The sequence below is a fragment of the Larus michahellis genome, chromosome Z (assembly GCF_964199755.1).
Source record: "Larus michahellis chromosome Z, bLarMic1.1, whole genome shotgun sequence".
NCBI lineage: Eukaryota > Metazoa > Chordata > Aves > Charadriiformes > Laridae > Larus > Larus michahellis.
In genome coordinates this window covers 64685093-64710866 of record NC_133930.1, presented here as the reverse complement: position 1 = coordinate 64710866, position 25774 = coordinate 64685093, and the positions used below count along the sequence as shown (strand labels likewise).

Below are 25774 nucleotides of genomic sequence, written 5' to 3'. Positions count from 1 at the left end.
TTTCAGCCATTTCTGGGAACAAGAAGGAGCACTACCCAATATTGTGTGTTCTCCGTATTGTGTTGGAAGAGCATTGGTATATTTCTAGTACAATACCCTACCTTTGTTTCTATTTGCTTTTCCAGTTTGCTGCTTCTAACAACCCATTCTTCTCTTGCTCTGTAACAATTAAAGCATCATAAACAAAACAGTTATGCATGTTACTGCTAAAAGGAATTTGCTCAGCACATTGTAGTACACTGAAAATGTTTGTCTAGCACAGATCAACTGGGAGAGATATTAATGCCACATTTAAAAGTATGTTTTGGAATAAAAGAACAAAAATACAAAGCGTTATTATGAAAAGTCAGATGGAATTCAGTTGTTTTTAACATTTTTATTAGATTCCATTTTCTATAATAGTTTTGTGTCTTATCTGCTCTCCTCCTTGGTCTTACAGGTATGATGAAAAAACCTAGAATTTTTAGAGGGACTTTATTAAGTGTGAGGAGAGAGAGCATGGGAGAGAAAACAAAAACCAAAAGACCAGAGTAAGTTTCCATGGGGCTTCTTGCACTCCTGCAAAATGTGATCCGAGTCTGCAGATCCCTTTTCAGTTTGAGCTGCTCACTTAGAACTCAGCAGGTCCTGTAATTTCTCCACATTCCAGCATACCTGTAAACAAAATAGGAGTCATACTGTTTTCTGCATCCTCTGGTGATGCTTACCTTATGTCACTATTAATCCTTAGGCACATCGGAATAGCAAAGTATTCTTATAAGAATGGGGAATTGCTACACAGCAACTTCTTGCTACTTGACAAAAGGAATGTCAGTGAAGTTGCTAACATTTTTAATATTGGTGTATTTTAAATGCAGGTATAGAATTTTGTTCTCTCTACAGCTGAGAATTAAATCTCTCACACATCTTTTAAAGGACCGTTTCTTAAGGATATCTGGCACTGTTACTAGCCATTATTAATTTAAAAGCAGCAGCATCCCTTCATGCTATCTAACGCCTGTCCAGACAGTCCACCTAATTCCCTGTAAAAGCCAAGACACATCAGATGGATATGGCAAACAAAGAAAAGGAAAGGAAGGGGGCTCGAACATATGGCATAGAAGGAGGCTCCAGGATCTGGGATTGTTGTGCTTGTCTCATAAGTGAAGCCAAGTTGCGACATTGGCTTGCTACCTTCAGCTATCTGTTTGGATGTTAAAGAGAACTAGACCCTCCTCAGAGGTAGAGAGGACCAGAGCAAAGGACAAGATGAAACAGTCACACGTGACATCAAGAGAAATTTCAATTTCAAATATGAGGAAAAAAATCTTCTCTGTGATTGCAGTTCAGGACAGCAATGGGCTGTCCAAGAAGGCTGCAGAATTTCTATCCACGAGGATTTTCAGACCTCAGTGGTCCAAACCCTGAATACCAGGGCATTAGCACTGCTTTGAGCAGACTGGACTAATAACCTGCAGAAATCCCTTTTGACTGTATTTTACGATTCCATTAAACAAGATAGATCCTTTTATCATAAAACAAGTTGAAATTAGAGGATGAGCCTTTTAGCCGGGGCTATGGACTATGTATTTTTCTCCCTCCTCTCATCACCTCTGCCTTTAGTAGGACAGCTACTTGAAAGAAGAAAAGGTATTTCAGCAGTCAAACGATTTTGTTTTAAATTCTTTGCAAGATGCTTTTCCCCAAAACAATGACAGCTTGAAAGCACAATGTGCATTAAATATTTTTCCAAGGTGAAGATAAGACACACACACACAAAAGCTTTAGAAGACTGATTTGTATTTTCTGGCATGCTTATGAGTGGCACAGATTTGAAGAAGGCATAGAGCGTCTGCATTACTAGTTGTAACGCTGAGTCAGATGCAGAGGAGTTGCTGGGAAGGGTCAGCCAGGCCAAGGAAGTTTCCAGGACTACATCATAGCCAATAAATTATATTTAGTTGGCAAGAACATTGTGCACTCCATAAATTCTAAGATACAGTTACAGCCAGGAGCCGCTGCCCTTGGTGTCGTAACACACCGTTTGGGTAGCTGTGCAATGATGTTATCATAACCTTTCTTCTACATCACGTTAATTCCTACCATCCGTTTCTGACTTTTGCTCATCACATCTGAAATTAGTGATAATGCATATGGCTTTTTTAAAAACCAACCAAACAAACAAACACAACTTTTGAGCAATTTTAGGGGACCAGAGCTGGCTATGCATGGGCCCTCCTTCTCCTTAACTTCGCTTACACGGGGGATCCACCACCTGCTCACTGAAACAAGGCGCACCTCCCTTGCAGGGATGTCCCCGGCCGCCACTCTACGCTTCAACACCAGCCTCGCCGGGGAGGCGGCCAGGCGGTACCGCCCGTCGCGGGGCGAGGACGGCTGGGGGACGCCGCCTCACGCCTCACGCCCCCCGCCTCCTCGGCCTGGGCTCGGGGCTCCCCAGAAACACGGAGAGGTCGAGGCCCCGCGCCCAGGCCAGGCGGCGCCCCCCGGCCTCCATTTCGCGGCGCGGGCAAGGCTGCGAGGGCCGGCGGAAGATGGCTCCCCGCTGCCTGCCACCGCCCCCCCGCCCCCGCCTCGCCGCTTACCGCCGGCGGCGGGGCCGCCTCCCGCCGCGGTTGTGGGCGGGCGGACGGCGGCAGAGGAGGAGCCTGCTGCTTGGTCGTCGTGCGCCCGGGGCTGTGGAGGCTTGAGGAGCGGGGCGCCCGCGGCGGCCTAGCCATGACGGCGGCGATGAGGCAGAGGTTTGACCGGTTCCTGCACGAGAAGAACTGCATGACCGCCGTGCTCGAACAGATCGAGAGCAAAACCGGCGTCAACCGCACCTATATCGCCACCGGTGAGCTCCAGCTGCCGCCCCCCGCCCCCGTCCCCCCAGGGGACAGGGGGCTGCCTCGCACGGGGGGCTGGGGGGTGATGGGGGGAACGGCCCATGGCGGCGGCCGCGCTCCGGCCGCGCCCTTCCCGCTCCTCCTCGTTCTCTCCCGGCGGCGGGCGGGCGGTGAGACGAACCCCGGGGTGCGGGGCTGCCCGCCCTAACGGTTCTCTGCTCTCTCTCTCTCCCCCGCAGCCATCGTCGGGGCGGTCGCCGTGTACCTGGTGGTGGGCTACGGCGCGTCTCTGCTCTGCAACGTCATCGGCTTCGGCTACCCCGCCTACGTGTCGTGAGTGTCGCGACTCTTCCCCCTCTTGTCGCGATGATCGCCTGCGTTACCCGCTGGGGAGAGGACAGGGCTGCAAAATCACAGCCCGTCAGAGTGGTGTGCCAGGACCCCGCTCCGAAATGTTGAGTTTTCCCGCCCACCCCGTCCCTTAGCGTGTATAGGCGCAAGGTGCTAAGTGAAGAGCAGGGTTTCTGCCATCTGGCAAGTGCTACGTAATAAATTACAGATGGGAGACGCTGGGTAATTTCCACACTCGAAAACCGGTTCCTGTAGCACGCTACGTTTCAGCTGCAGGTCCCCAGCTTTGTCATTTTCAGGGAGAGGCCGGATCGCTGTGTCTTACCTGCTGCTGGTAGCAGGAGGGAGAATCGCTGTTGTAACAGTGGTTGTGAAAACTCAGCGATGTTTTCAGTTGAGGACGCTCCCAGATACGCAGAAAGACGCTGGTGCAGTGTCAGCATATGTTCGGTGCGAAGCACTGGGTAATGTAATGGGCTGGACACAGAGATGCATTAAGGAGTCCTGTTTACTCCAAAACCACCTAGCTGGTGAGAGGTAGGAGGGACAATGCTGCAGCTCCTCTTGGGTGTAAAAGAACTTAAAACCACCTAATATTTCAAAGGAAAGCCTCCTTAGATCCTTTTTTTAAAACAATGTGTGGTATCTTTCATGGGCATTATATTGTTATAGACCAAAATGGATTTCCTGTTAGGTAAGACCACAGTGGAGTATGTTCCAAAAGACTTGAGAAGTGTACTAAATAAAGCCTTCTGTGTAGCCTAATACGTTCATAAAATGGAGGTCCTTCTTCCCAGCTATACTGCTGTATTGTTGAAACACAGTGCTTGCCTTTTAAGTAACTCGTGTTTAAATACAGTCAGCAACTTTCGAAAATATATTCTCCGTAATTAGGTCTCGGCCAATACAAAATAAGTTCTTTCTTTTTTGTTTTTCAGAGTTGTGGGAAATTGACTTTTAAAAATATGTTCTCTGTAATTAGATCTTGGGCAATACAAAATAAGTTCTTTCTCTTTTGTTTTTTTCAGAGATGTGGGAAATTGACATAGTTTTACCCACTCTTGAAACATCGTATGGTTATGATGCTTAAAACTAAGCAACACTTTTCCACTGAGCACTAATTTTAGGACATTATAGGCCAAGAACTCTGGAGAAACTTAGGTTTTATTTTCTTTAAGGCAATGCTTTGTGAAAGGACTAGTTAAAAGATATTTTTTCATCAAAAATTGAAAGTGAAAATATCAGCCAACAAAGCTTCAAAACCTTAAAATAGCTACCTAGGAATTATGTTTATGTAATATTTTGTGTCTGACAGGTCACTTCTAAACTTACATAATTACTGTATAAAATCCTATTTAAATTTTTAAATTTGTTTTAAAAACTGGTTTGGGATTATAGTTTAAATCTGCCGTTATGCAACTATGGTGAATAAATTAATAATAAAAGCTCTTAGAGCTGTGAAGGCAAGACAGTAGCAAATCAAATATGAGTACTGGGGTTTTTTCTCTTCCAATTTTTTTCCCAGATCTGGAAAATTATATATTTTTAAAATCTTTTTTGTAGGGTGTCTACCCTTTTTCATGTTGGAAGCTGGTTTTAAATATATCTTGACGTGAAAAGTTACCTCCCAGACAGTAGTACACTAGGGTGTTCTGGTGTTGGGTTTTTTTTTTCAGTAATGTGTGCTTATGCTGTTGTCCTTGGCTATAAATTTTACTTAAACAAAAAACCATAATGAATAGCATGCACATGAATACAGTGCCAATTCTTTTTTTTCCAGTTCATGCTCAGTTAACGCTTTCCCTTTAGCTGTCTTTTCAATGCTGAAACAGCTTTAGAAGGTAATTATAATCACAGGTGAAAATCTAATTTAAAACGCATGTGATGTGCTGCATGCCCATGTCTTTCAGTAGCAACCTGCAGACAGGTTCCAGCTCATGAAGCAGCCTGCTGACAGCACAGGTGGTCTTGATCGCCTCCCCTCTCCTCCCTTCCTTCCTGATACAGAGCTGGTGCGACGCATTTTCCCCACATGCATTGCTCTGCCTGCAGAGCCAGCTGTGTGGGTCCAGAGGAGACGTGAGAGGACATGTGCTAGTGCACACGCTTCACAGTCCCGTTCAGTTTGCCTTTTTTTGGGAGTGAGGTGTGTGAATTGGGATAGGCAGTATTGCCCTTGCTAGCCTGTACAGTGTTACGGCATCAGTCTGACAGCAGCACACCAGGACATCTGTGCTATCTCCCAAGATGGCTTTCAGTCTGGAATCAAACACAGGCTGCCTGACCATGAAAAAGAGTAAGAATCCTCTTTGGTGATTACCCTTCTTCCACCATATGGGTTTCTTTTTGTCTTGGTGCTACCATGTCACTCTCTGTATCTACTGTAGGATCTCTATCCAAATGCAGGGCTAAGCTGTTAGAAGAAGAAGCTGAATTATTAGAGTGACTCCTGCTTTCATTTTTGGTGCACTGGATCCGGTACTGCAGTCAGGGTGCTGCCAAGTGCTGCCCCCCGTGCTGATAAAGAATAAAGACCCAAAGCATAAAGAACACTAGCCAGGGTGGTTTTTTTATTCATCTCTTCTATTTGATCTGTCCTGTGTGAAAAGACAGCTGAAGAGCCTGATACATAACTAACAGTAGTGGAATTTGCTTCCTAGCGTTGGGCAGAACACAGTTTTCAGCTCTCTTAATAGCTGCAAACACCCTTAAATGGCTTTGGCTGTAAAAGCTGTGCCTTCTGGTAGAGGTCAGAAGCTGGTAAACATAAGGTATTGTGCAGGGTGTTAGTTTGATGTTTACACAGGTGTTTCAACAATGGATCCAAGCCTGAAACGTCTCAGAAAGGTACTGAAAGAGAAAAAGGAGACTACTTGTCCCTGGTTAACTTACTTTCTTCTGCTGTGTATAGATCAGTGTATCATTTCTGCATTGTCAGTGACTGAATTGTGTGAAGTGAAAAACAACGAAGTACTGGGTCAGGCTTCTGTTTAGCAGAAAAGGCATTCATGAAGGAGTCTCCCCCCATGAAGGGACTGATGTCTTGTGTTCTGCAAGGGAGACCGCCTTCTGTCCTTACAGTTGTTTAAAATAGCAAACAGGCTACCAGGTGAGTGAGCCATTAGGCATGTTCTAAATCTGTTTTATTAGGATCTTAGTTCTGGGTTACCTTCATCATGGTAGTTACTGTTCATCTCTGTGCTTGCCTGAAAGAAAATGTGTCGGAAAAAAACAAGCCCAGAGAAGGATGCTCAGCTCAGATTTCAGCCTGTTCACACATGAAACCCAGGACACTTTTACGGAAGTGCAGGTATCTGCCTGTCAGGCCTTGTATATTTCTGTAGTTTATTTTTTGTTTATGTCATTCTCTATATTCATTGTCAGTGTGTGCTGTGCAGCAGGTGGGAATTTCAGTGGAGAGGTGCTGGAGGCTGTAGCCGCTGGGCTAGATCTAGCAGATGGGGTGTGCCTGGCTATTGGCATGAAGTGGTACAGCTGCAGCTGCGCTGCTGCCAGCTTTCGCATCACTGCGGTTCAGGAGGAGTTTCTTCTCTAGGGATACAAAATGTCCTGAAAAAATCAAAGTCTTCTATGCCATGTCACCAGCAAGGGCCCACCTGAGGCTCTTGACATAGGCCAAATTAAGCAGTAGTTTTCCAAGTAAACCTTATCTGGCTGTTTCCCAGTAAATCAGACAATCTGGATTAAAGTTTGTCATAAAACCCTAGTCTTATTCCCTAAAATTTTGTTAAGTGCTGTCTGATGAAATAGAATAGTTACCTTACGTTGAAGTCTAACATTTGTTTAAAGGCTTTTGTGTTTGCAGTAGACCAGCGTTGAAAAGTTTACCACATATGATAGAAGCAACTTTTTGTACTTACAGTGAGCTTTAACTGCACAAGGCAATACTCAGACTAGTAGATGGAGGAGTTGAGTGTTGTCAGTGTGTAAACAACACTGCCAGTATCTTCACTGCTTTTCTCAACTTTCCAGAGCTAGCCTGTTTAAATGTAACTCCACCCATAGCCAGAGGTGGTTAACTGCCTCAAAAAAATTAGAGAGAGTGCAAGCAGGAAGGCAGCCTTTGATGACTAAGAAATGCGTGCAAAGGATTGGAAATTTCAGAGTGCTGTCATGTGCAGTTTAAAAATCACAAAGATGGAAATAGCTTAGGGCATTAAAATGTCTGAACTTATTACTGGTGTCTTCAAGGTAGAGAAGCAATATAGTACAATTATACCTCTCTCTGCTTTGGCTGATGTAATGCTGTTACTTACACAATAGCAAAAAGAGCTGAATTTAAGTGCTGCTTGTGGTACTTCACGAACAGGAAACAATCTAGATTGATTGTAGAGAAGTACAAACGCACAACTCAGGTCTTAATTTGAATACTGTCATGGTGTCTTGAGCCTGTCTCTTAGCTCCTTTGCCTCTTCCGTACCTCTAAAACGGGAACACGGCTTTTCTTTGGTCATAGTTGTTTAGGAAATGTAAAATTGTTCCTGTATTTGTTGAGAGCTAGGGCAGCAAATTTGCTTTCTTTTAACAAGTTTTCAGGAGAATGCTTATGTTTTTCCTTCATGGAAAACACTGCATGATATGCTAGTGTTCACCAGTAATGCTCTGCTGCTGCTTTATAAAAGTGATTTGAGAGAGCTGGTGTATCTAGCCAGGTTCACAACGCTCAGGGTAAATATAAGCAGAAAGTTTCCAAATCTCTCTGCACTTAGGCTGTTTCCTCTCCCAGCTGATACTCTCTTCATGGGGCTTCGGATACTAAAAAGTGTATTTTGACTTTTTTGTATATGTTCTGTTAGATCAGTTCCTCCAAATATCCTTGCTTTTTGTCTTTTAGGTTTTAGAGTGCCATGTTTAAAATAAAAGCTGTCTTGTCTGTTGGCTGGACAAATGATGTGCTTTCCTTCCTAGAGACAGCAAGTGGTTAGATGCAAAAGAGAGTCTGATATTGTGATAACTGTAGGAAAATTTTAATTTATCTTCCATATCTTAAATTTAGGTTAAAAATATAAAGGTCTCTATTATACAGGTGGGTCCAGAACCTGAATAAAACTCATTGAAAGATTTCCAGTTTATAATTGATGTAGATACCATTTTGATGCGCTACAGTACTGCACCTTGCATGGACTCTCCTCTCTCACTGCATTGATCTCTAGCAACTGGGTTGATGTAGGCCTACAGATGTTAATGGAATAATTAGACTTACATCAGTGGGGTTTGCTGGAGTATATTTTTAAAGTACCCTTTCTCCTGGTGAGTCACAGTGCTTCTAACATTTTATGTGTGTAATTGCAGATCCTAAATGCTGAAAAAGTGATCTGGAGTCAAAAAGTGAGATTAAAAAAATGTGGATTATTGTTAGTTGCTTTTCTTGTTTCCCTGTTTGTTTTGTTGTGGTAATGTACTCTAGTTACATTTAAAAAATCTTTCTTCACAATTACGAGACTTACCTGACACAGGAGAGCTGGCAACATCTTGCTATCCCAAAAGGAAGGAAGCCTACTTGTCACTATGCATACAGTGAGCAAGGTACACGATTTTTAGATGAGGATAATGAGGCTGTCTTTGCCTGTTAGGAAAAGAAATCCAAACATTCATGTGAGGGTTTGTGAACACTGGATAAAATTTAATTTTGTTTAAAAAGAAAAATTTCAAAATTTTATTGCCACATGGTTTAGCAACTGTACTCATAAAGTACAAAATTTCATAAAGGGAATTCTTCAGGTCTCTGCAAACCAGCCTCAACCCAGAAGTTAGTCCTCAGCCTAAAACTCTAATCCCTTTCCCACTCCCTCATGAATCAATTTTTAATTACATTTGATAATTAAAACTGTAGGATTTTCATTTCTAGTTAAAAACTCCTTACACAGTGATTACCTCAAAACATCAGCATTTTACTGAGACAAGTCTGAAAGCGTTGCACCATGATTTCATGCTTTACTGTACGTTGGTATAAATTAAGGCCATACTATAATTCTTTAGCCAATATTGTAGTAAACAGAACTAAAAAACAGTAGTAGAACTTTAAGAAAATTACACTTGAAATACAGTCTCCACAGTGCAGCATAGGTTGACAGGAAAATGTAACTTTTATTCTTTCTGTATTGTAAGCATGTGGCAACAGCCCAGTTCTTCTCCATTTGGTTACAACACTGTTGTTTGATCTGTGTGCCTGCACCCTAAACAGTAACAGCTGTGGAGAGGCAGCCAAAGCCTGTGAAACATTTTTTTGCCTCCCTCTGACAAAATTGTCTGTCACAAGCAGAGAAGCACTGTGTTGTGGATCCTTAGCAAGTGCCGCCTTCTGGTGGGGTGTGGCATGTTTGCACTACGCAGGTAAAATATGGCTTTTCCCAAAGCTCCCTCACTTCACGGAGCTTCTCCTTCTTGTCAGTACCTTCAGGAAAGACAACGTAATATAGCCTGGGATTAGACTTTTCCAAAATGGGACTTTCAGACTCTAGCAGGCAGTGTAGCAATACTGGTCTAACTGTTAATGTGGATGAGTACAGTCAGCAGTGAAGCTGGCTAAGCTTAGCCCGGGACCGCATACACAGGTAAGCCCCACTGAGGCCCTCAGTGACTTTCTTTGCCTGTGTTAAGGGTGGAAGTGGAGGAAATCCCCCTTCCATAGAGTGTGCATGGACGGCTTTTCTGGGAGTGAAGACCTGAAGCCTGCTGGAGCCCCTGCTGCACAGCACCGCCCACGTAGCCTGGCCTATGTGGCAGAACAAGCAGTAACCAAATGGTTTGGCAGGCTGGACTGAGGCACTGATGCATGTTAATCCCAGCAAAAAAAGTCTGTGTGTGCGTGGATGTGTGGGGGAAGCTGGTTTTAACCTGAGTCACAACTGGGGGACTGACTCATTGTATGGCCCTACAAATACTTGTTGTGGAAGAGACCCGGCCAAGAATGAGCAGAGAGCAATGAAATGAGAGGATTGCTGCATTTTTGTAGGAATCTAGCTTTGTGATGAGTTAACATGTAGTCTGTAGAACTCGCTTCACTGGTGGGCAAAACGGCATGTGCTCCTTTTGTTGCCTCAGTCTCCATTTTCTTTGAAGAAAAGAAGGTAGAACCCTTTGTACTACTTGTCATGTTCTTTGTTGTTGTCTTCTAATAACTGTCTGCATGGACAGTGAGCCCCCCTTGCTGTCCTTCATGAATTTGTCTCCTGCCATCTTCTGGTTACACAAAATTTTGAGCGGGGAGATGGTAGACTTGGACTGCAGCACTTGTGTAAGTAAGTACGTTTGGCAGGAAGATGTTTTCAGTATCTGCAAATGCACAACTCTGCTATTGGAATTAGTAACGAGGATGAAAGATGGAAGACTGAAGGCTTTTAACTGGTGGATGTAAGTGCAGGAGACAAAATGATAAAGTAAATGCAAATATGCAGGTAGTTATTTCACTGAAATAATGCAAGGAGGCAGCCTGCAAGATGAGTCTGAAATGAGGATGACAGGGAGGCACCAAACTGACGAAGTCTGTCATGCAGTGGAGTCTTGATCCCACAGAGGTGTCTGGACAGCTATCTTGAAGTAAATTATTTTTTAATCACCACAACCTGCTGTAAAGAGTTTTGGCAGACTGGTAAGTGTAAGGTAATTCCAGGGTTTTTTAAGTTAAATGGCGGGGGAGAAGAGTTATGCTTGGCTAAGACGGTCACAAATATGCCTGCGTACTCATTTAGTATAACACTGATGAGAAAACTGAAGGAAGGAAGCGCAAAATGGTCCAGTCTTCCCTAACTACAACATGAGCACTGGGCTTAATGGAGGCTAATCTTTTGTCTTAAACCTGTGATTTTATTTATACAAGAGTCATCAGATGCATCTTGTAAATTGCTTGGATTTGAGTGATCACACGAGACTAGAGAAAATTTTGATTTGGCATTTCTTTCTTTATTTCTGGTTTCCACATCTGGACTCAGCTCAAAAAAAACAACCCACACCCACCACAAACTTGTAACTGGTGTACTTATAATATTGAGTACTGTATGTGTGAATTAACTCTAACAGTGATTTGTTATGCCAGAGCTAGTTCAGGAGTGTGTAACAGTTTCTTATTTGAAAAGAGCTGATTTTTTTGTCAAAATGAGTCAGATGCTTTAAGTGAAGAACTCAACTTGGCAGCTTACTAGTCTTAAAAGTCACCACACTTGTTCAAGAGTTCAGTTTGACTGATTCCAGGATGCACATGGTCAAAATTCAGCCGGTACTCTGATACTGTAGCTACATAGCTGATACGAGCCCTGGACTACTGGAGAGCACGGCAGCCTCTACTCTTCCCTGTTGGCATCACCAGCTAGTGGGATTATCGGGGGACAGATCTGGCTAAGAAGGAAGTTTTTACCTGGCTCCCCATCTATCTCCACAAGTGCAATGTAGGCCCACGTTTTCACTACTGGACGTGCATCTGTTTTTAAAATAATTGAGCTGTGATGTTTACCATCCAGTCTACTGGGAGCTGTTCCTAGTGACTGCTCTTAACTGCAAGATGTGGAACTACTGTAAATAGTTGTTTGAGGCTTTATTGAAAGTTCTCTAGAGTTAGTGTCTGTGCCGACCCAGGCAGGATGCAGGAACAACCACAATGCCACGGATGAAGTGCAAAGAGTAGATTTAATCTCAATACCTTGCAAACTGGGCTGCCTCTGAAGCAGCTCCCAGGCAGAGGCACGCAAGTGGGAACGCAGGCTCTGCAGAGCTCAGTCCTTGCTAGAAAGTGTAATGAACCTGCCTCTAGAGGAGGGCCACAAAGATGATCCGAGGGCTGGAACACCTCTCCTATGAGGACAGGCTGGGACAGTTGGGGTTGTTCAGCCTGGAGAAGAGAAGGCTCTGGGAAGACCTTATAAGTGGCCTTCCAGTACCTGCAGGGGGCCTACAAGAAAGCTGTGGAGGGGCTGTTTGCAAGGGCATGGAGCAATAGGACGAGGGGCAATGGCTTTAAACTAGAGCAGGGTAGGTATAGATTAGACATTAGGAAGAAGTTCTTTACAATGAAGGTGGTGAGACACTGGCACAGGTTGCCCAGAGAGGTGGTGGAGGCCCCATCCCTGAAGACATTCAAGGCCAGGCTGGATGAGGCTCTGAGCAACCTGATCGAGTTGAAGATGTCCCTGCTTGCTTCAGGGGGGTTGGACTAGATGACCTTTAAACGTCCCTTCCAACCCAACACATTCTGTGATTCTCGCCTGTGTATAGGGGATTCAGGCGGGCATAGTTTTCCACTGTGCTTTCTTTTGCTGACAGCAGCGCAGGAATCTCAAGCATGTTCGATAGGGTGCTTTGGAGTCTATCACGGGCCTGTGTTGTCTAAGCATAGATGTTCTACTTGTCAAGCTCACAAGTCTAAGCAATGTGTGATGTATGTACTTTTCAACACCTCAGCTGCAGGTCACTTGAGCATGTTTGCAGTCATCCTTGTGGATTTTCTGTTATTTTCCCACAGTGTGTCAGCACCATATAAAATCCTTCGTGATGTGTAATTACTACACGTAACTAAAATGTAATTTAGTCAAATCAGTATTAGAAAAAACTTACAAAAACTTGACAGTATCTCTTTTTAAATTTGAAACTATAGGCTTTGGATGCTTGCTCCTTTGTTAGGAAATCTTGATGTTAAGTGCTAATGAGACTGTCTTATTTGCTCTTGCAATGTATAAGTAACTGTTACAAGAAGGCTGTCCCAAAGTTAGCTGCGCTGGCAGTGCCTCTTGGTCTGTATCTTTTCACTTGTTGATGGAGATTGCATTTTGAATATCACACTGATTGATTCATGACTTAGCATGGGGAAGAATAAAATGTTCTTGGCTTGAAGCAACATGTATATCTCCTAAGGTTAATTGTGCAGAGCATTACACCAGGGAAATACCTAATAACTTAGGGAATAACTTAAAAGAATAAGTTTAATTAGGGTGGGATTCTCATGTTGAAAGAAGTATAGTTTTAAATGGATAAAACCCCTATCTGTTCAGATACTCTACATAACTTAAAGTACTTACTTGTTCTTGGGTAAGGAGTATGTTCTGTGACTTACTATTGAAATAGTGTGTAAGTAGCAAAGGATGGAGATAACTTTTGTCTTATTTAACAGGGACTGGATTTTCACTGGCAGTTTCAGCTGGGGGACATATTTCCCATTCTGAAGCAGAATATTTATAAAATACTTGCCTTTCCTTGACTTCAGTTAAAACTTTCATTCACTGATGGCCCTGATACATCCTGTTGTTTTCTCTTCCTCCCCTCCCACTGAATGGGATTGGGACTGCAGTCATTGCTAGCAGTTGCAGTTTATGCCCTTCCTCAGAGCTGACGTGGCTGTTACCATTATGGGAGGCGAAATGCGCTGTTTCCTACAGTGTGCAGAATGGATTTAATGCTGCATATCAGCTGGTTAAATCAGATGGGGTTTTGACTACTTGTAGTACTGTTGCTTCTGACTGACTGACCATGAAAGTGTCTTGTTTCTGTATTTGCTTCAAGACATCACCTTAGGGAACTCGTCAGCAGATGGTGAACGTTCAAGGGGAGCGCACCCATGGCACTGCGTTTAGGAACTCTCAAAGGCCATCTGTTTTTCCAGGAGAGAAGATAATAGAGGGTTCCTCATTAACACAGTGATATGCCATCTGCCCTTTGCCACAAAATGAGAGATTCTAAGCTTTTATGAAAACTGATTTTCGTGATTACTAAGATGACTTTAACAATGTTAACGGAAGTTAAACAATTCTTCCTTAAATCCATGGATGGCTTCTGATGATGACTGGAAAATAGCAACACTGTTAGCGGTTTCACTGCAAAGTGGTCTCTCACAAATACCAAGCTAGCATGCTTACTGTGGTAAAATAAGCCTTCCACTGTATGCCTCCAATGGAGAATCTGTCAGCAGAACTAGAGAAATTCACACAGTGAACCCCCACTAAGCAAGTTTTCCTTAATACTGAGAAACTTTGCAATTTGTTCCTTTCCTCCATTCATCCACCACTCTTGACTTCCCTACTTGTCACTTGCATGTTTTCTTTCTGTCCAGAAGTACCGTGAAACTTCACACCTTGAAAATAGATCAGTAGCCCTCTCCTTTACCTCCCATGTTGTCTGGGTTGGTTTTGGATTTTTGTAGGACCCCATCACCCGGCAGTATTAGAATACCTGAGAGGTGTGGGCATAGCAAAAATGTGGTTGATACCCGTGGGAGGGCAGGAGCAGATGAAGTTGGCACTGCCTTTGTGCAGGCTGCCTGGACTACTGTTTCCTAACATTGTGTTGTGTTAGGAACAGCTGTAAGCAGACCTGACGTCTCTCCACCTGTAGAAAACCTGTTCTTCTGGTTGTGCTGATGCAGTACCTCAATAACAGCACCTTATTGTGCATGATGGGGTATGGCAAGGGCTGTTGTTCTTCCTGTTGCAGGACCCTGCTGGCCAGCTACAAACTCTAATGGAAATAATGCATAAATTAAGTATCAGATCCTTGTATTGCGTTTCAAAGTAATTCAATTCAGTAGCTACACCAATTCTCTCTGCATGTGGTGGGTTTGACAGTTCTTTTGCTAAAAAATAAGGCATGTCACGTGGTTGAATTTTTTTTCTTAGGGTTTTTTTTTCCTTTATTTACAGAACTAGGAAGTGACAGAGTCCAAAGGATTTCTTAATTCACAAACCAGGAAATGTACTCACAGCCAGCCGTCTGTCTGGTTTCTATTTTGTAAACCTGCCTAACTCTCCATCTTTTTTAGGTACTAAAAGTAAACTTTGCAGCTTGATATATGCTACAGATGCTGCTTCAGCAACAATATAGCTGTTATTAAAGAAATAAGTTATAAAATAATTAAAAGTAAATTCTTTAAACTGAGTCTACAGATTTTAATCCTACAGCATGAGTGGAGAGGATAAATGCTTTTTAATACTCTTAAGCTTCACATTATCAGGCTTACAGGTGCTAACATTTACTTCTAAAACTTCTTACAGTGCTAATCTGAAACTTAGTGAGTCCAGAGTCTCCACTTCATTACTTGTTCTGAAGGAAGCACGTGCGCATCTTTCTTTCAACTTCCTATTTTCAGAACCGTGTAAACTTGAACTGCATTCTCGTAGCAGTTGGGGAACAAAAACCCAGTTAGTCAGTATGCAAAAAGCCCAAGACTTTACTCCACCCTGTTCTTAATACCGTAGTCTACATCAGAATTTGCAAGTCCTGTATGAATGGATTTATAGAGCAAAACAACTGGTGATGCAGATATGTTCTCCTGCACTGTATGGTGCAGGGGGTACTGGATCTCCCCTGCTTCTGTAGACCAAGTGCTTGTTAGTAGTTAGAGCAAATCTTGTGGTTTACCTTCTTGGTTTACCTAATGCATGTACATTATGAGTAAAGATATTTGAGATTCACTTCAAAATCCTGAACGAGATTTAAAATTTTTATCTAGATGCTCTTTGTACCAGGCGGTTGCTGGTCTGTTATGATCCCAGTAAGAAAGGAATTTAAATTCTGTAAAACTTCATTTAAAATGCTATTTATTAGAGCTAACACTAAAAAGAAACGGAGAACAGTATAGACAGTCTTATATCCCTGTAGGTGCTGGGAACCCCGAGTTGAGCAGCACTGAATGGGCCTCTGATCCGCACACAGCACGCTGTGCAGACCTCATCTGTAGACAAGGTTACCACATCTTGATAATTTAAGCTACTGTAGTTTTTGTATTTCAAGACAACAACTCTATTCATCATTCCAACTGTCAAGGAGGGAGATCTTTCTTAGGCCATGCAGGCGGTGTAGTCACTGGTACCCAGCGGGAGCTGCTGCAGGATCCTCAGTTTCAGTGAGCTGGCTGAGTTTATCCTGTGATCAGGGAATTTGTGCAGCGCAGTGCAGGCCTGAAAGCCAGGCTGTGTGCAGGACAGGCCGGGGCTCACTCAGATTAACTGTTACATGGATCACTGATGCTTCAATGTACAACAGTCTTCTGGTCAGGATTACCACCATGCATCCAGAACTGGAACTGCCCAAAGATTATCCCCTCTCTTCCCTGTCCTATGAACAAGGTCAAGATGCTCAGGTTTTTTGGGTTTTTTTTTTTGTTTGTTTTGTTTTGTTTTTTTTAATCACAGAGCTAGAAATAGCTTGAGTATCTTTTCTTTTTGAAGTCTGACGTGGGGAAAAGCTTTGCTCTTCAGAGATGTTGGGCACGTTGTCTGTGTGATAGATACTACCTAGTTCTCTTCTGTATAGCATATAGAGTATTTAAATTATGAGGATTTACATGTAACAGCAAATCTGAGTCATAAAAACTTGACCAGTAGAGATGAGACTGATGCTACTGATCTGCTCACCTGTTTTGTTTTCCTTGCAGAATCAAGGCAATTGAAAGTCCCAACAAAGATGATGACACACAGTGGCTGACTTACTGGGTTGTGTATGGCATTTTCAGCATAGTGGAATTCTTCTCTGATATCTTTCTGTCCTGGTTCCCATTCTACTACATGCTAAAGGTATGTTAGTTTATGTGACCTTTCTCATGAAATGAGACCTTTGATATAACTGGTTTAATGTCTTCAAGAATGGATAGATGACAATAGATTTCCTTGGAATCATTCCTGGACCACACCTTATTTTTAGATGCCAATTACATGTAATTTAGCACTATGAAAGCGATCTGTTTATGGCTGATGGTTTTGTGAGGCAAGAGGGCAAGTTGGGATGGGTGGCAGGGAAAGGTCTGACATGTTTTAGGAAAAAAGAGGTGGTGTAGCTGTAGCATGGAAAGACAGTTCTTTGTCTTGATGTTCAGGTAGATTTGGGCAAAATGACAGTACATGGTAAACCCTACAGTGTGGCTCTGTTTTTGCTTAAGTGCATTAGTGGAAGTAGAGAGCAAAATCACAGAGGCAGCAAAAGTAAGTATTGACATCTGTGCTATTGGGAGCAAAGGAGGAAACTGCAACATAATAATAGTTTGAATCATACAGGTTTCATTTTTAATTAAGCCTACTTTCCTGAAGGGAAACAACAGGTATCATGGGAGCTTGTTGCTATTGTGCATGTGTTAGTGTGGTTTGACTACCAACAATGATTTGCTTAATGTGTTCCAAGCCTTGTTTGTCAACTGATGTGTGGTGTATCATCAATCAACTTTAACATGTTCAATTATTCTAGGAGATAGCCAATTACCGTGTATACTATTGGGTGGAAGACATTCTAGCTTACTGGAAAGTCAGTTGTTTAGCTTAAAGAACCGTTGCCTATTTTCTTTTTCAATGGGCGGTTCTTTTCCTTCTCTTTTCCTTTGGTAGCCTGGTTTAGCCCCATCAAAGTTCTTGAAAGGATTTGCTTGCCAGCTATTGTGGTGGGGTCACTTTTTCCAGGAACTGACGTATTTTAGGGACAAAAATTGGCTTGGACAGCTCAGTTACACTTCCACATTGTTCCTTTTGAATCTTTAACAGGCATCAACTGTGCAATCGTTTGGACACTTACTTTCCTAGTTCCCTAAGAAAAAGCGCATATTTAAACTTCTGCTTCAAACTAAAAATGTTCTGGCCTGTCTCACAAAGTTAATTCTCTCCCCTCACATGCTTATTTTTTTCCCTTAATCAAAACCAAAAATATGTTTTCCATTTTAAGCTTAAAAGGTTTTGCAAGTTTTTTAAGAAGAACCTGATAATTTTGATATTTAGCATATGTGAATTTCACACATACTCACACATATGTGAAAGTTTTACTGTTTTAATATATTAAGACCAGGCCAAATAGTGAGCGAAGTGCAAGTTCATCTGATTTGAATAGGATCCAAAAGAATTGCTTATAGCACTGGAAGAATGTGTCCTTAACCACTTAATGCAGTTATTTCATTTCCTCAGCTTCACCTTAGAGTTTAGCAGGATTATGACTTTACCCATTGTCAGCAGGGATATATGCTTGCAGTTCTGAATTCATACAGTGTGTTTTCAGAGCTTCTTTTCTAACTTCTCGGTGGTAAAAGATGTGGCAATGATTACTTCATGCCACCACAGCACTAATTCTGAAGAGCATGCAATTGCAATTCAGGTTGACCTAGGAAATAAAGACCAACCACAGGTGGCTCTGATAATGCTGTATCAAAGTGCCACATTTACATGTAGTGATGGCATCAACAGCAAGGTACTTTTCTCAGTTCATCAAAAGCAAACACAAGGAAGCAATTATGGTAAATGCACATCTTTCTACAATAGCTGCTGAAGGCACATAGGAGTATTTACTCTAAGTAGTGGGTAGTAGGAGAGGTTTACTTTTGTCATACAGAGGCAGACAGAAGGTGTTGGCTGAGAATCAGAAAGCATTGCTGACTGGGTAGGAGGGTGGAAGTTACTCCATGTGGGGAAAAGGAGGAAGCAGGCAGCTTCTAACTTTCAGTCCATCCACAACTAAAACCTCTGGTAGTGCAGTTTGTGATGTCTCCGTGTCTCTTCTATGACGTTATGAAATAGTAGCACAGATATGTCATTCATGCAAATTTCAAGCTCACTTTCATTTTCCAAATATACTAAATTCTCATATTCACATGTATTTCATACAGCTTGTAGCTTCCACTCCAAACTGAGTTGTAGCTGCTCAGTATTTCTACATACCTTAATGTGCAGGGTGGAGGCACTAATCACAGTTGCTCCTATATTCCCCTAAATCCAGAGCCTAGGCTCCGTCACTCCAAAGTTTTCAGCATACTAGGCGTTTTTATAGGTGGGAGAAAGGCATGTTCAAGAACTCCTTTGAATATGTTATGGTATTTGCATATTATTTTGTTCTCCAGTTGAAAACTATTTTAAGATTCCTTGGGTTTTGTGGGGCTTTTTTTGTAATGCCTACTTTTTATTTATCTGCTTTTTTTCTCTGAAGCACAGGGCACGCATGCCACTCGTGATTTCATGTGTATGTGATCTGTTTTTCAATACTTCTATTAATTATTTAAAGATTTGTTTGGCATTAAGGTATTAAAATACTGTAGCCAGTGAAAGTAGCAGAGGTTGCCATCCTAGGAGCATTCTCGGTAGTGGGAAGGAAAGGAGACTCCTGACTCTGTTATGTGGCATTCTGACTCTGCTTCTTTCTGTTATATTAAGTTCCAAATAATAGAAGCTTTTGAAAATTAATATTCCATCACTTTTTGCCTTTATTTTCTCTGACCATGCTTAATGATATTGCATGAGTTGCTACTTACTGGTGACAAATTTCATTACATGTTGAATTATTTCTTTTAATTCATTGGAATGTTCCTGGTAGGCATTCTCACTGGTATACACTTTACTTTGAAAAAACTTTTTTTGTCTTCTGGGCAAACGCTCCTTTAAGCCATTCTGTTCTGACACAACAATCAAATAGTTTAAAGAAGAAAGCTTAAAGCCTACCTAAAAGGATGGTAAATTGGTTTGGCAAAATCTTCTGTAGAAGGCAGTTGTTATCCCCAGGAATCAGTGATCCTTTTCAAAGAGACAAACTGTAAAGAAACCTCTCCAGCTCAAAATAAATCATAAATGATTTTCTCTAGGGCAAGGGGAATGAGAAGTGGCCTTAAAGCAAAAAGGAGTAGCAATCTTCTCCAAAAACAGTAGGTGTTCCCTTCAACTGATGTGCATCAGGGGCATCAATTTTACTGTGGTGTGCGCTGCAGTGAAGACAAAGCCAGAATTTTTCAGGTATGAAGAGCAGAACTTAGTGAACATTCAATCTCAAGGTCCTTTGTCTGAGGAGGAATAGAGGGAATATATTCCAAAATACATACCTGGAAGGCTTGCCTGAAGAAGACTGTGTGGTTTTCATAATTCAACAGCGATTTTACTCTTTTTTTTTTTTTTCTTTTTGCTAAACTTGAATCAGAACCTTTCTTTTAAAATAGCCTCTCTTGACTTAAATCACCTTGTAATGGTCAAATTGTTATTTAGGAGTTTCTTATATAATGCCAAAAAACCCACTTGGATGTGGGTCTGTCTTTGCAGTTATACAATGGGAAATCAAAAGTATGAAGGGAAGGAGAGGAGGCAGAAACGTCTGGCTAGGCACAGTGAAATTCTGAAAGGATACTATGATCAGACTAGTTGCTAGGAAATGCTTTTGCACTATGCAGTATACTGGAAACCTCATAGATAAGTACGACTTTGCTCATATTTTTTAAATGACTTTCAGAAGCTCTAGCGCATGCATTGAAACATCTCTTCAGCTGCTGTAGATACTGCTGTGAAAACCAGAAAACTTCTGAAATCTAAGCTATTTAAATAAGTGCTACTGTATTTAAATGCAGAGCTTTAAATTGCTTATGGTTTTGTTGTAGTTTAAATGATTAGTTTGATTTTTGGTGCCTAACTTAGCTAATTGTGTGGTGGGTGTTTTTTTCAGGAGGAAGAGTTGAGGTTTTGTTGTTGTGTTTTCTTCCTCTCTCCCTCTCCTCCCAAAAATATGTAGAAATATTCAAATATTTAATCATGTCTAACATTAAAAGAAAAAAAGCACATTTTGGCTGAGGCTGGGATCATTTTATGTTGCATTTTAAGAAAAGGTGGTCTGAAAAGCTGTTCTGCCTTTATTTTCCGGAGGGGCTTTTGACATGGAATAATACTGTACTGTTTGTGTCTGAAATGACTGTACAATGGGTGAGGAAATTTGCTTAATTTTGTTGCTGTTTTATCCTGTAAAATCACTTATATATACTTACAGAGCTCAAGCAAATTTGGTTGTGACACTTCCTGTCCCTTAAATGTTTTGATTTTGTTTTACATAGCTATGTTTGTATTGTGTATGGCAGCAGAACTGAAGGCAAATAAAGGTGCTTCAGTAGTGAAGACAGCTATTTGTAATACATGTAATAGCTGTCTGTCTAATCCCATTTGTAAGATGCAGAAATAGTACCCTACACAACTGTGGTGGTCGGGTTTTCTTCCCCCAGAGAGCAGGTTGTGCTATAAAACCTATACCTAAACTGCACGATCCAAAAACATTACCCTTGTCTGTGCGCTATGGGTGGCTCGGATCTATCTTTCCTTCTCGACGCTTCAGCTCTGGGATGCACACAGTCCCATTCTTTGCCTGGCTGCATTTTCAAAGCAGGGAGACAGAGAGGACAGGGATATCTTTTGGATGGATTTAAGTGATTTAGGGACCTAGACCTTCAGTCAGGCCTGTGCCACATAGTTTAGAAGTAGTCAGAGAGACTAATATTTTGTTTAATCAGGTTTTATACTTCTACCTTTAAAAAAAAAAACAACACATGTAATCTTGATACAACTGTTACCAGATTAGCTTTACTGCTACAGCCTTCCTCGTTTATGCTATCAGTATCCATGAAATTATTCCCATATAAAGATTCAGTGTATGTAACTGTACTGATGTGCATAGTTATGGGACTGTGACCATACAAAATGAAGGGGGCAATGTACTGTTTTAAATATGCCGAAGTCTGTGGCAGATTTAGGAAGGCATGCGACACCTTGTCTCCTGCTCATTTCTTCAGCCTATGCAGATGTTCTTGTTCCTTGTAGTGTGGCTTCCTGTTGTGGTGCATGGCTCCAAGTCCTTCTAACGGGGCAGAGTTTCTCTATCATCGAATTATCCGGCCTTTCTTCCTGAAGCACGAAGCTCAGCTTGACAGTGTTGTTAAAGACCTGAAAGACAAGGCTGCAGAGACTGCAGATACCATCACTAAAGAAGGTGAGGAAAAGACCATTCACTAATGACATAAGTAGGAGGAATTTCCCTGGGCAACTCTAATAGTACAGTTAATATTCATCATTTGGGGGGAAAAAATTGTACAACAACGGTGTAAATTATAATGGAGAAGTTAAATTTGGGTGAAGATGCCAAGAAAAGAGGATTGCGGTGGATCTTATGTTCTAGGAGCGGAGTTACTCTAGAATGAGTGCAAGCTGTATGAGTGGAAGAAATGGCTAATTAGTTTGTGTGTCTTCCCACCACAGTTTATATCACTATAAATATTCTGTCTAGAGGCAGGTCCAAACATCCTTGCAAGATACCTTCCATAAATACATTTATTGTTTCAGTGTATTCTTGCATCTCCTAAAATAGCGTCTCAAATACCTGGTAGTATAGAAGGGCTGCCAATTTGTAGTCAAGCAGATCCAGTAAACAGCAACATATGAAATGAAGTTTTCCCATCTGTAAGTCTTTGTACTTTTCCTTCCTCTGGCCATCAAAGGATTCTGAGCCCACTCTTAAAGAAATTGCTTAGGTTTTTATTTGTTTAGAACAAATATTATCACAGCCTGTAAATTGCTTAATTTTTGCTTCTGTTTCCTTGCATTCTGTAGTGGACCCTTGTACTCTTAAAATGTCTGATGAAAGTTTTATTAATAAGGGAAGGAAATGTATTAGGTAGCTAAAATAACAGTTTACTTAAATTTAATTTGAAAGGAAATTTATTTATAAGATATTTCAAAGCACCTTAAGTCTCCTTTCCCCCCGAACAATGCATAGTCTCATTTCCTCTTACCAACTTAAGTAGTTTTCCTGTTGGTATTTAAATGATCTGCCTTTCTTAACTACGCTTGGAAATTTTGTTGCATGACCCTTCCTGAATCATTATTGTTAGACAGGTATCTTAAATAATGTTATTCCATGTTGCACATGGGGTTTTTCTGTCCTCATTCCATCATTTACTCTTTCATATTTTCACATATAAAGGTTTCCACATACATGTATTAAGAAATCATGCACACATGCATGCATGTACAGACACACATTAGCGTTAATCCAGCCCTGTTTCATCAGCTTGGTAGTATTATTTTTAGCTGGAAACCTGTACGTCCTAAATGCTGTGAGCAGCTCTGCTTTATTGATACAATGGTTGTAAGTCAGTCTGTGCTGTTTATTGTGCTGCTTCTTGCTTCTGGTTTATATTTTTACATCTTCGTATGATCAGTTCTATATCGCTATGTCTGTGTGTATGTGTATACAGAAGCTATGATTTTCTTTTGTGACCTAAAAGGAAGTTGTTGGGGTTTTTTTGTGCAGCTTGGGAGCACTGAGTAAGCCATGTAGTCCGTAGGCGTCTAAGATTAAACTTGCTTTTATTTTCCTGCAGCCAAGAAAGCAACAGTGAACTTACTAGGTGAAGAAAAGAAGAGCACTTAAACTATTAACTGGATAAAGTTTTCCTACCACCTCCTTTATGAAGCTTGATGTTACTGGGAGCTGTGGTATAATTTTGAGAATTTTGCCTTGGAAACGTTTTGATATATTAAAGGAATGTGTTATAAGTTTGCTGACTACTTTGCTGTGTCTGTATAGAAAGTAAGCATTTTTATTTAAAAGCAATGCAGTGGGCAGCATCTGAAGCTTAATGACAATATTTTATTCATCTTCATGCAGAAGAAATCTTTTAGTAATCTCTTTCTGCAGTAACATAAATAAAAAGTATATAACCCACAGGCTCTGCACTTTAGTTGTCTCTTTGCATATGTAATTACTCTTAACACTTGACTGTGGTGCATCTGGTGACATGAAGATATTGTATAAGGAAAATACAGTCTGAACAGATCTTGAATATACAGGGAATTATTGTAAGAGACGGCATAATGGATGTATTCCCCACCAATAAAGTTGTAAATGATGAAATTACATGTTCTAGGCATCTGATGATAGACATTATTTGCTGTTGCATGTTTTGTTGTAACGCAGTATTTGGTACAGTGTGTGTATTCTTAAATGGATAGATACTAAATATAGGGAAGAGTAACTTCATTCAAGTGATCAAGCTTATATTAGCGTGAAGTAATTTGCCAGAAATGGACACATTAAATTGCACAAGATCAGCACAAGATGACTGAAGTACAACTCCTTGCCTCTTCTTGCTAAATAAAGTTGTCATCTAAAATTGTTAGTAGAGTGCCTTTTAAGATCACACTCAAAAGCACAAACCACCTTCCACTAAGGAGCGATACCGTTACGATCACTTGGTCCTAAAGACCTGTTGAAATATTAACTGCCTTGGGTGTCATTCCGCAGAACTACATTGTTAATGGGATGGACTACAACCTCCATGAGCTTTTTCTGCTCATGAAATCTGCAGTCTCTTATGACTGTACTAAGAACAGCTTTGCATGAGCACTGAAAGTTCATGAATGGAGATGCTGTTGTCGTTACTTGATATATTCCTGACCAATCAGTAAAAATGCAACCAAAGTTGTTAAGAGACTAAAGGCCTTTTTGCAATCAGTGAAAAATAATAAATTTTTTAGATCTCAACCTGTATTTACTTTTTCACACCAGAGTATTTTCAACAAATTCAGCATGAATTACTGAAATCTCCCTGTGCACATCTCCATGCTGATGTTTCTTAAAGCCCACAGTAAAGGTATGACAGTTCTTAACTTGTAGAACACACAGAAGATAAGCTTAAGCTTTTGATGTGATAAAAAGTGATTTCTGGTCCGCAATATTAGATTCGAAAGATTTAATCTTAAAATGGACTTTTGAAGACTTTTGGCTTTTTGCAACAAGTTGGTATATAAACATTCACTGTATATTTTCAGATGCAAGACCTTCAAAAGAGTGAAGCACAGCGGGTCAATTTTAAATTTGAGAGATAGGTATTATGAGAAGAGATGTAAAAGTGTCTTAAGGGAAAGCATTTTAAGCTTTAAACTGGAAAGCACAGCCCTTAGGGCTGTCAACAGGGGTAGGAAAGTGCATCATTTTCTGTAGGATGGCACATGGTTTTTCATTTGAAGGAGATATCACAGCTAATCATTCCATAACAACTTTTTGTTATGAGTGGATGTGCTGAAGGGGATAAAGCTTACAACAAAGTTGTAGATGTGAGTGAAAAGTTTGAGGTGACAGACCATTTAAGTGGTTTAATTTCTTGTCTTCTCTTTCTCTGTCTTAAACTCACTGGCCTTTTCTGTAAGCCAGACTAAATCCTAGTGCTGTGGTTTAAACACTATCAACGGTGTACAGAGCAGTCATGTGGTCAGTGTATTTAGTTTCACCTCTTAAAACAAGAAGTAATAAATTAGAATAAAGTTACTTAGTAGTCTATTTGATTTAGGTACAAAGTACTGCATAACTTACTTCTCTAAAAGCTGCTGGTAAATCTTAGAGTTTCCAAGTCTAATGAGGTCTGTAGTAGAGACAGAACTTATGTTTCATTTCTCATACTACTCAACAGTTCTTCCACTGTTATTAATGGGGATAAAACATTTCTAGTTAAGTGTTAAAACATTCTCTAAGAGTGATGTAACAGGCTTTAAATCAACTTCCTGTCTTTACAACTTGCTGTTTCTTGACCATCGGCTAAATTCAGTGCTTCTTTTTGTCAGATTTCTACTTGAAATAAAACTACCGTCTGTTGTTAACAGAATTTGATCTTGTTTGCCTTGACGCAAGTAGGAAGGACTGAATTTCTGCAGCAAGTTATCCTTTCCTGCAAGTCACTCCACGGGGCTGGCCCCACAGATCAGTGCTCTTCTCAAAGTCTTTCTTCACAGCATTTACGTGCAAATGTTGGTACACACATCTACTCTATGTCTGTGCTCAAGCTGTAATATGCTAAATAAAAAATGGACACAAATAAAGAGATTCTTACAGGA

At 41.1% G+C, this 25774-nt stretch overlaps 1 protein-coding gene and 1 long non-coding RNA gene across 2 annotated transcripts; one reads left to right on the top strand and one right to left on the bottom strand.

Annotated features, from left to right (window-relative positions):
• Positions 1 to 358: 358 nt before the first annotated feature.
• LOC141736115 (uncharacterized) lies at positions 359 to 3595 on the bottom strand. The gene is made up of 3 exons (XR_012584899.1): positions 3505 to 3595; positions 2586 to 2754; positions 359 to 654 (listed from the first exon to the last, which is right to left on the bottom strand). It is a non-coding gene; the product is annotated as an uncharacterized LOC141736115 (long non-coding RNA).
• REEP5 (receptor accessory protein 5) lies at positions 2701 to 25774 on the top strand. The gene is made up of 5 exons (XM_074569833.1): positions 2701 to 2836; positions 3068 to 3161; positions 16555 to 16693; positions 21707 to 21875; positions 23266 to 25774. The coding sequence occupies exons 1-5, from the start codon at positions 2719 to 2721 to the stop codon at positions 23313 to 23315; spliced, it is 570 nt and encodes a 189-aa protein (XP_074425934.1). The 5' UTR covers positions 2701 to 2718; the 3' UTR covers positions 23316 to 25774.